At 42.9% G+C, this 12,048-nt stretch overlaps 1 protein-coding gene across 2 annotated transcripts in view; it reads left to right on the forward strand.

Annotated features, from left to right (window-relative positions):
• The window catches only part of GLRX3 (glutaredoxin 3), a 43,944-nt gene that overhangs the window by 15,864 nt on the left and 16,032 nt on the right, over positions 1 to 12,048 (forward strand). Inside the window, exons 3-5 of one of the 2 annotated variants that reach the window (XM_045361754.3) lie at positions 7,807 to 7,895; positions 8,055 to 8,129; positions 8,848 to 9,049. In XM_045361754.3, the coding sequence (XP_045217689.2) occupies positions 9,010 to 9,049 (40 nt within the window). In that variant the 5' untranslated portion in view covers positions 7,807 to 7,895; positions 8,055 to 8,129; positions 8,848 to 9,009. The remainder of the gene's footprint in view (positions 1 to 7,806; positions 7,896 to 8,054; positions 8,130 to 8,847; positions 9,050 to 12,048) is intronic. The other variant, XM_005566755.5, reaches the window with a different exon arrangement.

The following is a 12,048-nucleotide window of genomic DNA, read 5'->3' on the forward strand; positions in this document are numbered from 1 at the left end:
TATTTTGAGCCTGTGTTTGTCTTTGCATGTGAGATGGGTCTCCTGAATACAGCACACTGATGGGTCTTGACTTTTTGTCCAATTTGCCAGGCTGTGTCTTTTAGTCTTTTAATTGGGGCATTTAGCCCACTTACATTTAAGTAATTTTGTTATGTGTGAATTTTTTTTTTTTTTTTTTGAGTTGGAGTCTCACTGTTGCCCAGGCTGGAGTGCAGTGATGCGATCTTGGCTCACTGCAACCTCCGCCTTCTAGGTTCAAGAGGTTCTTCTGCCTCAGTCTCCTGGGTAGCTGGGATTACAGGCACCCGCCACCATGCCCAGCTAATTTTTGTATTTTTAGTAGAGACAGGGTTTCACCATGTTGGCCAGTCTGGTCTCGAACTCCTGACCTCAAATTATCCACCTGCCTTGGCCTCCCAAAAGTGCTGGGATTACAGGTATGAGCCACCATGCCCAGCCTGTATGTGTGAATTTGATTCTGTCATTATGATGCTAGCTGGTAATTTTGCCTGTTCATTAATGCAGTTTCTTCATAGTGTCAATGGTCTTTTACCATTTGGCCTGTTTTTGCAGTGGCTGGTACGGGTTGTTCCTTTCCATGTTTAGTACTTCCTTCAGGATCTCTTGTAAGGCAGGCCTGGTGGTGACAAAATCTCTCAGCATTTGCTTGTCTTTAAATGATTTTATTTCCCCTTCACTTATGAAGCTTAGTTTGCCTGGATATGAAATTCTGGGTTGAAAATTCTTTAAGAATGTTGAATATCGGCCCCCACTCACTTTTGGCTTGTAAGATTTCTGCGGATAGATCCACTGTTAGTCTGATGGGCTTCCCTTTGTGGGTAACCCAGCCTTTCTCCCTGGCTGCCCTTAACATTTTTTCCTTAATTTCAACCTTGGTGAATCTGATAATTATGTGTCTTGGGGTTGCTCTTCTCCAGGAGTATCTTTGTGGTGTCCCCTGTATTTCCTGAATTTGAATGTTGACCTGCCTTGCTAGGTTGGGTAAGTTCTCTTGGATAATACCCTGAGGAGTGTTTTCTAACTTGGTTCCATTCTCCCTGCCACTTTCAGGTACACCAATCAAATGTAGATTTGGTTTTTTCACATAGTGCCATATTTCTTGGAGGCTTTGTTCATTTCTTTTCACTCTTTTTTCCTCTAATCTTGTCTTCTCACTTTATTTCATTAATTTGATCTTCAATCACTGATATCCTTTCTTCCGCTTGATCGAATCGGCTAGTGTGAAGCTTGTGTATGCTTCACGCAGTTCTTGTACTGTGGTTTTCAGCTCCATCAGGTCATTTAAGCTCTTCTCTACACTCACTATTCTAGTTAGCCATTTGTCTAACATTTTTTCAAGGTTTTTAGCTTCCTTGTGATGGATTAGAACATGCTCCTTTAGCTAGGAGAAGTTTATTATTACCGACCTTCTGAATCCTACGTCTGTCAACTCGTTGAACTCATTCTCTGTCAAGTTTTGTTCCCTTGCTGACAAGGAGTTGTGTTCCTTTGGAGGAGAAGAGGCATTCCTGGTTTTTGGAATTTTCAGCCTTTCTGTTCTGATGTCTCCCCATCTTTGTGGTTTTATCTACCTTTGGTCTTTGAAGTTGGTGACCTACAGATGGGGTTTTGGTGTGGATGTCCTTTTTGTTGATGTTGATGCTATTCCTTTCTGTTTGTTAGTGTTCCTTCTAACAGGCCCCTCAGCTGCAGGTCTGTTGGAGTTTGCTGGAGGTCCACTCCAGACCCTGTTTGCCTGGGTATCACCAGTGGAGGCTGCAGAACAGCAAATATAGCTGCCTGACCTTTCCTCTGGGAGCTTCATCCCAGAGGGGCACCCGTCTGTATGAGGTGTCTGTCGGCCCCTACTAGGAGGTGTCTCCCAGTGGGGCTATACGGGGGTCAGGGACCCACTTGTCTGTTATTGGATCTCGAACGCCATGCTGGGAGAACCACCTGCACTCTTCAGAGCTGTCAGGCAGGGATGTTTAAGTCTGTAGAAGCTGTCTGCTGCCTTTTGTTCAGATATGTCCTGCCCCCAGGGGTGGAATCTAGAGAGGCAGTAGGCCTTGCTGAGCTGCGGTGGGCTGCAGTTCGAGCTTCCCTGCCACTTTGTTTACACTGTAAGTATAGAACTGCCTATTCAAGCCTCGGCAATGGCGGACGCCCCTCCCCCAGCCAAGCTTCAGTGTCCCAGGTCGGTCTCAGACTGCTGTCTAGCAACGAGCAGGGCTCCATGGGCGTGGGACCTACTAAGCCAGGCACCAGAGGGAATCTCCTAGTCTGCCAGTTGCGAAGACCGTGGGAAAGGTGCAGTATTTAGGCAGAAGTGTACCATTCCTTCAGGTGCAGTCACTCACAGCTTCCCTTGACTAGGAAAGGGAAATCCCCCAACCCCTTGTACTTCCCGGGTCAGGTGACGCCCCGCCCTGCTTTGGCTCGCCCTCCGTGGGCTGCACCCACTGTCCAACCAGTCCCAATGAGATGAACCTGGTACCTCAGTTGGAAATGCAGAAATCACCCGTCTTCTGCGTCGGTCTTGCTGGGAGCTACAGATTGGAGCTCTTCCTATTTGACCATATTGGAAGCGATCTCCGCCTAAGCTATCAAAACTGTTAATTTAAATTTCTATTGTGAGATTTATATTTGGCTGTTTGACAAAGATTTTGATTTTGAAATTCTTTTTTTTTTTTTTTTTAATATCACACATCACAGAGTAGAAGGAAGCCTCTTTTGGAGGTTTAACCAAATGTTCCTGAATAGCAGGTTTAAGTGTTCTCTCTTTAGTCTTGCGGCTCAGTGCCATCATTGGCAAGTGGCCATCCCCATTCTTGGCTTAGGTATACTGACCCCCTTTGTTTACTATTCTATCAAAATTTATTTATCAAACACTAAATGCCACACAGTAGTCTAGGCACTGAGGATACAAAACATAACACTAAGGGTCACAGACAACAAACGGTAGACATGTATGTTATCAAGGTAATTTTAGGTAGTAATAAGTTCTGCAAAAGAAAGAAATAGGCTATGAAAAATGGGAACTGGGATAGGTGGGATACTTTATTTAGATTGGACTGGAAGGTGTATCTAAGGAAGAGAGTTCTTTTTTTTATTAAGAGACAAGGTCTCACTCTGTCACCCAGGCCAGGGTGCAGTGGCGTGATCATAGCTCACTGCAGCCTCAAACTTCTGAACTCAAGCATTCCTCCCACCTTGGCCTCCCAAAATACTGGGATTACAGGTGTGAGCTACTGTGCCAGCAGGGCCATCAGGAGAATGAAAAGGAGCCAGCCCTTGGGAGAGCTAGGAAGAGCTTTTAACCGAAGTACAGAGTGTCAGAGCAGAAGGCTAGTGGGGCTGGAGAGTGGTGAGGGAGGGGAGAATGTGACATGAGGTTGGAGTGGCAGGCAGGGGTCAGTGACCTTGTGGGGAATGATAACATTCAGGTCTTATTCCAAGTGCAGTAGCAATGACACAGTTCCATTCCTGTCATAAGTCAGTTACTCTGGCTGCTGGGTGGAGAATGGTTTGAAGGGGGAAGGGTGCAGAATAGAAGCAGGTACCTCAGTTAGCAGGCTGCTAGGCCAGGTGAGAGATGAAATGATGTCATGGTCTGAGTGGGATTATATTTTGGAGGGGAGCCCAGAAAACCTGTTGATGGAGTAGATGTGAGAGTGAGAGAAATGGATTAATCAAGGTTGTCTCCTTTTTGATTTGAGGAACTGGATGGATTTTGTGAGATAGAGATGCCTTGGGGGAGGAACAGGTTTAGTGAGAGGTGTTTGATAGAGCTCTGAGTGCAGATGTTGAGTGTATAGTCTGGAGGTGAGGGGAGAGGCCTGGGCTGGGAAGAACTTGGGAGTTATAATAGCAGCGTCATTTAGAGCCATAGGATCGGATGAGCCCACTCCAGGACAGTGAGTGTGGATAGGCATAGAAGAGGACTCAGAACCAAGGCTGGCACATGCTGGTGTTCAGAGGCTGCCAGAGATGACAGAAATGGACAGAGTCTGAGCAGTTCGGGAGGGCAGAGGAAACATGGAGAGCCAAGTGGAAGGTGTTGCAGGAAGGTGGTTGTGGTCACTGTTACTGAAGGTTACTGAAGGGTCTGTGGAATGAAGAAAGGGCAGCAGCCATGAAGTGGAACGTGGTGTAGGGAGGCGCTTGGCTCCAGAGACACACTGCCTCCATCACTCAACGGTTTGTAATTGTCCTAGTCCATTTGTGCTACTGTAATAGAATACCTTAGACTGAGTAATTTTTAAGCAACAGATTTATTGTTCACAGTTCTAGAGGCTGGGAAATCCAAGATCAAAGCACCAGCAGATTCAGTGTCTGGCAAGGGCTTGCTCTCTGTTCCCAAAATGGCACCTTGTTGCCGTGTCCTCACTTGGCAGCAGGAGAATAAGGGCAAAAACGGACTAGCCAGCCTCAAACCCTTTTATAGTGGCACTGTTCCCATCCATGAGGGCAGAGCCCTCTTGGCCTAATCACCTCCCAAAGGTCCCCTCTTAATTGCTATCACCTTGGATGTTAATTTCCAGCATACGAATTTAGGAGGGACATATACATTCAAACCATGGCAGTGATCTAGGTCAAGTTATTGAACCTCTTTAAGTTCCAGTTTCTTCTGTAAAATGGATGTTAAAGACAGTACCTGTTATTGTGAGGATTAAATGAGTCTATACATGAAGCACACTTAGAATAGTATCTGGCCCAGAATAAATTGTAGCTATTTGCTGTTACTATCACAGTGGCCTCTGATGACCCCTGCTCAATAAAAGTAGAATAGAGAGAGGATTCCCCGTCTCTGGATTTACCTGATGCTTCCCTTGCGCTTTCTTTCTTTCTCCATAGACACATATCAGGTGGGACTGGTCCCAAGGTTTAGATTCTTGGTATAGTAAGCAAGTGGTTCCCACTTGAGGCATTTTGCCTAGATTCTGTTTTGGAAATGTTCATGTTTGGTTGGTCCTGAAGTGTATAAATCCTACTTTGACATGTAATCTTTCTTTTTGATTGTAGTAGTAGAAAAAATTAACCATGGTATAGTGAAAAAAGCACAGGTTTTATAGTCAAACAAACTTGGATTTGTTTCTCAGCTCTGCCATTTATTAGCCGTGTATCTTTGGGCAAGTTACCCAAGTTATCTCCTGTGTTAATTAGGGTTCTCTAGAGAAACAGAACTAACTAAATAGGATAGGTACAGATAGATGTGAGGGGATTTAGGAGGCTGAGAAGTCTTGCCATCTGCCCTCCACTCTCTGGAGAACTAGGGAAGCTGGTGGCGTGGCTCAGTCCAAGTCTGAAGGCCTGAGAACCTGGGGGGCCGGTGATGCAAGTCTTGCAGTCTAAGGGTTGGAGAACCTAGAGCTCTGATGTCCAAAGACAGAAGATGGATATCTCAGCTCCAGGAGGGAGGAATGGGGCAGGAGGGGTGGGGGATGGGAGTGTGCGGAGGAGAGGGAGGGAGAGAGAGAAAGAGGGAGAAAGACAGGATTTGCTTTTTTGCTTTTCCTCTGCATTTTTTTTTTCCTAGTTCTTTTCAAGCCTTCAACTTACTGGATGGTGCCCCTCCCCCCCACCATATTGCGTGAGAATGGATCTTTCTTACTCAGTCTACCGATTCAAATGCCACTCTCTTCCCGAAACAGCCTCACAGCCATGCTCAGCAGTAATGTTTTAACAGCTGTCTGGGTATCTCTTAACCCATTCAAGTTGAAACCTTAAATCAACCATTGCACCTCCTCTTTAACCACTTATTAACTTGAGATGATAACATGCTAAAATTTTGCACCTTTCAAAATTGTCTGTAGGCTAGGTTGTTTTATGTTAAGGCCTTCTCATAGTTTATGGCACAGAGTAGGTCGCCCATGAACGATAGCTATTTCTGGTCATCTTTGAGCTCTTCTGAATGCAGATCCTTTAAAAATGTTTATATATTTATTTTCTGTTTTCATTGTTAAAACTGTTACGTTAAATCCAACAAAGTATTTGTAATGAATTTTAGTGCTGCAACGGTTTTAGGACTTCAGTCAGATGCCCTTGATGTTCTGGAGAACTCTTTTGCCTTAAATGATATTCCTGTTGCCTTCTTCTGAAGATTTGTCTGTTACCATTGCCTCTGTGTTATGAAGATCTCTTCTTTTGGGAGCTGATTGAGTGGAGGCAGTTGTGGTAGTTCTCAGCCTTCAGCAGGAATTGTAAGAGGTCGTTTACTTCTCAGAATAATTGTTACTCCACTGGAAACCAGCAGGAATGTAAGAATATAAGAAGAAATCAGATTTTTTTTTTTTTTTTGAGACAGAGTTTTGCTTAGTCGCCCCGGCTGGAGTGCAATAGTGCGATCTGGGCTGACTGCAACCTCTGCCTCCTGGGTTCAAGTGATTCTCCTGCCCCAGCATCCCAAGTAGCTGGGATTACAGGCACCCGCCATCATGCCTGGCTAAGAAATCAGATTTTAAAAGATTGGAATTTGTTTTTATGAGTCAGGGTGCTACCTGTTTTGTTCTGGTTTAAGATCACATTACCTTGTTTCTACTTAGTATTGCCCTGTTTTTAGATTTGTATTACTTTTTGATTAGAATTCAGTTGTACTAAAGGAAGGGCCGTTTTCTGATCCTTGCACAATGCCCAGTGCGTAGTGGGCACTCCATAGATGTTAGTTGAAAGACAGAAAATAATGAGCTGGAGGATGGTAATGTAGGCATGCCCTACTCGTCAACTTTTCTGGTCATCTTTGATCTGAGTGTGCTGTTGTGTAAAAGAAAATAGCACAAACGTCTTTAAAACTTTTGAGAGTCTGTACTAAATCGCTGTCTCAGAATGCCTTATCTTTTTGTTCTTTTTTCAGATTATTAGACGTTGTTGATTTTATGGAATTTTCATATAAGTACATTTTAAAAATGGAAACAATTAAAAATATTGTTGCACAAGGGTTTTCTAAAATATTAAAAATTAAGGTAGTAAAAGAGCACCCAAGAATGTAGGAGATAGAGGATAAAAACCAAATACATATGACTTTGCTTCCCACTTTATCTGCAAACTTTATTTGTGTAGATATAACCTGATTGGGTAAGGCTCTAAATAAAAATAGTATTTCAAGCCCAGTGGAAATCTTTTACTCTTGGAAAAATACAGTGTATATATTTTAAAAACTTTTAACAATATAATTTATCAATAAATTTTATTTCCTGCAGGTATAATGTGAATACAGATTTTTATTGGTTTCAAAAAGTTTATATTAAATTGACAGTCCTATGAGGGAAGGATATATCTTGGTATTTCTCAAAGTATATCGTTTATAAAGACCTACATAAATAGCTTACAGTAATTGTGCTCTAATTATTTAGAAATTCTGTTACTAAATATGTTTTAAATTCATGCATCAGATATCACATCCTGTCTTGTTGAGGGGCCTCAAGGAAATTATCAAACAATGTAGTCATCTTATTTAAAAGGCATTTACATTGTAAATAGACTGGAAGCAAGTAAGCTAGCAAGTTATCTGCCTAGTGTCCAGCAGCCTTGCAGGAGTTAAAAGCAAAATTTATCAGACATCAATAGTTTATTGAAAAAATAGTCCTTTTTGCTTCATAATTTGCAGAAGGCTGCAACTGTCAGTCATGATGTACTGCCTCTTGAAATTAGTCAATAGAGCAAACAGCAAGAATTGCTGTGGGCAGAAAATAAGCACTGTAATCATGACATAACTGGGGTCAGTGATTTATGGATTTCAATATAGTAGTAGCTGCATATGATTGAAAATTTACTAGGTCACTAGTGCACCAAAAATTTTATTCACAGCCTCCAGGCATCTTTTGAAATGTGCAACAAAATAAAAACCTCTGAACCTGTTTTGACACTGCAAACTCAGTGGATGACATGCCAGCCCAGTGAGTCTCATTTAAATGTAAATGTGTCATAAACTTTTGTACCATACTCTTTAAAAATGCCAACTACTTGAAGGAATATTGCATGTGAAACTGATTTACATATCAAAGTAGAGAAAAAGGACCTTGTAATAATCAAGTTTGAATTCTTTTATTTTAAAGTTGGAAGCTGAAGGTGTTCCTGAAGTATCTGAAAAATATGAAATTAGCTCTGTTCCCACTTTTCTGTTTTTTAAGGTAAGAATAAAGGTGGTACAAGAGATTATCCATTTGTAGGGTGCCATGGGGCTACCTATTTTGTTTCTTTACCCTCTCCCTAATCCCCGAATATTAGGTGTTTGGCTGTTTCTGGCCCTCCACCTTTCTTCTGATAGTCTCATTTTTGCACCCATGCTGAAAAAGAAGACCATGCCAGCTGCTTGCCAACATCTTACATGGACTGTGTAGGGCCAGCAGCCAGAATCAAGAGCTTCTTGATCAAAATTCAGATATGTGGTGTGGAACCCCAGTGTTCCCTGAGTTGGTTAAATTGGTTGTTCAGAGCATGTGCCTGGACATAATGGAACCTCTGACTGGTTCTGGTTTGATGAGTGAGTCTTAGGAAGCATGTGCACAACTGTGCTGGGCACCCATGGGTGTCATCGTAGTTCCCCAAATGCCTCATTTATACTTAATAATAGATTCATCCCAGCCAGTGTGGGGGCCGTCTTTTTTGTATTATATTAGACTGACCTGATTTGACTTTGAGATGTTGCGGTGTTTTCTCTGTGTGTTTCCAAGAAAAGAAAAAAAATTATTATGTATTTCTAAAATTGAGATGCAGTGCAGGCAGTTGGCAATGAGGGTTTCTTTTTTTACATCTCCAGTAATACTGTTGTCCCCTTTAAAAATTTGCTAGAACAATGTCATTATTATGGAATGCTGCACGTATTCTAAATAACTTTTTAAACTTTAGAATTCTCAGAAAATCGACCGATTAGATGGTGCACATGCCCCAGAGTTGACCAAAAAAGTTCAGCGACATGCATCTAGTGGCTCCTTCCCACCCAGCGCTAATGAACATCTTAAAGAAGATCTCAACCTTCGCTTGAAGAAATTGACTCATGCTGCCCCCTGCATGCTGTTTATGAAAGGAACTCCTCAAGAACCACGCTGTGGTAAGAAGCTGCCTTTAAGATAATATAAACAAAATGGGTGCTTTCCCAGAACAGGGTATGGTTGAGATGGGCATCCTCTTTCCAAGCTATACTATACATCTTATACTTGTGTTCACATACCTTTAAAATCAGAAAGTTTATAACTCCCAGTGACACTATAGAAGAATTAGTTTGCAGGCCGGGCGTGGTGGCTCACACCTGTAATCCCAGCACTTTGGGAGGCTGAGACGGGCGGATCACAAGGTCAGGAGATCGAGACCATCCTAGCTAACACGGTGAAACCCCATCTCTACTAAAAATACAAAAAAAAATTTAGCCGGGCGTGGTGGCGGGTGCCTGTAGTCCCAGCTACACGGGAGGCTGAGGCAGGAGAATGACGTGAACCCGGGGGGCAGAGCTTGCAGTGAGCCGAGATCACGCCACTGCACTCCAGCCTGGGCGACAGAGCGAGACTCCGTCTCAGAAAAAAAAAAAGAAAAGAATTAGTTTGCATTATGGACTCAGAATGTTTGAACCAAAAGGAGTCTTGGAACTCATTGAATTCAGATTTTTGCTTTATACTTAAGTCCTCAGACTCAAAGATAGAGGTGACTTGCCCAAGATCACCTGGTAAGCAGAGTTAGGATTAGGTTCCAACTGCTATATTGCTGTCTCTTTTGCCTGTTTAGCTGCTTTTGCTGTTAGCAGTTATTTTTTCTTTCTTGGCAGCCTCCTGTTTTTCACCTAGTTCAGATTCAGCAATTAAAAAATTTGTGGAATATTTTAGTGTTTTTGTGTCCACCCTGTGTGCTTTTGCCTCCCCTGCGTCATCACTGTCTAATGATTCTCTTCCCGCATTGCTGTCATTTCCAGTTTATAGCTGCTAGTAATGGAAAGATTCCGAAATCTTGGCCTGTAGTCACTCTTACTTTCTGTACACATGGATGCTTATAATTTTGTCCTTAAGTAAGTTTTAGAGTTATTTGACCCCTCTGGTACTGGGTTTATGTTGTTTTCTTTTTACTGTGCCTAGTACAACATTAGTATGCTGCATAATTGAGCATTTAATGCCATTTGATGATGCTGTTGAGACTCTAAGAGTATTTGTATCAACTACACGGGAGGGACTTCATTAAGGTGGGGCAGTAACATTGAGTATGCTCTTAATGTGATTACAGCATGTCCAGAGTGACTTTATAAAGATAGCCAAGCTTCTAGTGTGAATTTGATTCTAAATTCTTCCCTGTAGGGCTATTAAATTACATATTAGGTTATGATTATGTCTAGTTTTAAAACTAAAGTTTCATGATGAATTCTTATTTTTTCGAGATGGATTTTCGCTCTTGTTGCCCAGGTTGGAGTGCAATGGTGCAATCTCAGCGGGACACAACCTACATCTCCTAGGGGTCAAGCGATTCTCCTGTCTCAGCCTCCCGAGTAGCTGGGATTACAGGTGCCTGCCACCACGCCCGGCTAATTTTTTTGTATTCTTAGTAGAGACAGGGTTTGTCTGTGTTAGTCAGGCTAGTGTCGAACTCCTGACCTCAGGTGATCCGCCTGTCTCGGCCTCCCAAAGTGCTGGGATTACAGTCGTGAGCCACCTGTGAATTCTGTCTTAAAAATATCTTTTGTGGCCGGGCGCGGTGGCTCAAGCCTGTAATCCCAGCACTTTGGGAGGCCGAGTCGGGCGGATCACGAGGTCAGGAGATCGAGAACATCCTGGCTAACACGGTGAAACCCCGTCTCTACTAAAAATACAAAAAACTAGCCGGGTGAGGTGGCGGGCGCCTGTAGTCCCAGCTACTCGGGAGGCTGAGGCAGGAGAATGGCGTAAACCCCGGGGGGCGGAGCTTGCAGTGAGCTGAGATCCGGCCACTGCACTCCAGCCTGGGCGACAGAGCGAGACTCTGTCTCAAAAAAAAAAAAAAAAAAAAATATCTTTTAGTTCTGCCTAAAAAATTTCACTGCCAGTATTTATGTGTCACATAATGCCTGCTGTTTATGTATTGCAAAGCTAACTTAGTCTGTACTAAACTAAAGGTAGCAACAGATCGTCTCTGTTGCGTTTGTTATTTTGTTTTTAACGGGGGTTGCAAATGGTTCACATTCACCTTCTTCCATGAAACATGAAAATCATTTCTTGTACTTTATGTGGTAGCCACTAAATGGGAACTTACCACTTCAGTCGAATGGATCGTATTCAGCACCTTCATTCAGATCTCAGGTACAGTAGAACTGGCTATGAAATGTGAGTGAAGCACACCTACAGTGAAATCTCTACAGTATTGTCTCCTTTGGGGTTGAACAGCAGCAGTCTCAGTCTTTTCTGAATGATAAAACTAATGAAAAGGCAGGTGGCAACACTGAAGCTTGGGGAAGGGGTGCTCAGAGGAGAAGGGTGTCCTGGGAAGTGTGCTACACTGGATGTCATGCCAGGCGAGCCTCAGGCCCACCCCTGCAGCCTTAGCAACTTTGGAGACAAGTCAGGTACCCTCCTTACGCCTTTAATTCCTTCTAGTGCTGTTGGGAATAAGATTGGCTGTTGGAGCCAATCTTGGAGGGCCTTTTCAGTGCAGATATTGTATGATTATTCAAGTAAATTAGAGAGAAACTTAGAAATTATAATTTTTCTGCTTACCTTTCACTTTATTAAACTGAATTTAGAATATACTAGCATTTTTATATTTATGTTAAACTTATATTATTTAAATTATATTTATATTATTATAATGGAGTGACATTTGGAAGACTGAACAAATAATAGAATAAAAAAGAAACTTTGAAATAGTTCAGGGCTGGGCGTGGTGGCTCCCGCCTGTAATCCCAGCACTTCAACAGGCTGAGGTGGGCGGATCGCTTGAGGTCAGGAGTTTGAGACCAGCCTGGCCAACATGGCAAAACCCTGTCTCTACTAAAATACAGAAATTAGCTGGGCGTGGTGGCATGCTGTAATTCCAGCCACTTGGGAGACTGAGGCAGAAGAAGCGCTTGAACCTGGGAGGCAGAGGTTGCATTGAGCC

The sequence above is a fragment of the Macaca fascicularis genome, chromosome 9, assembly GCF_037993035.2.
Source record: "Macaca fascicularis isolate 582-1 chromosome 9, T2T-MFA8v1.1".
Classification (NCBI taxonomy): domain Eukaryota; kingdom Metazoa; phylum Chordata; class Mammalia; order Primates; family Cercopithecidae; genus Macaca; species Macaca fascicularis.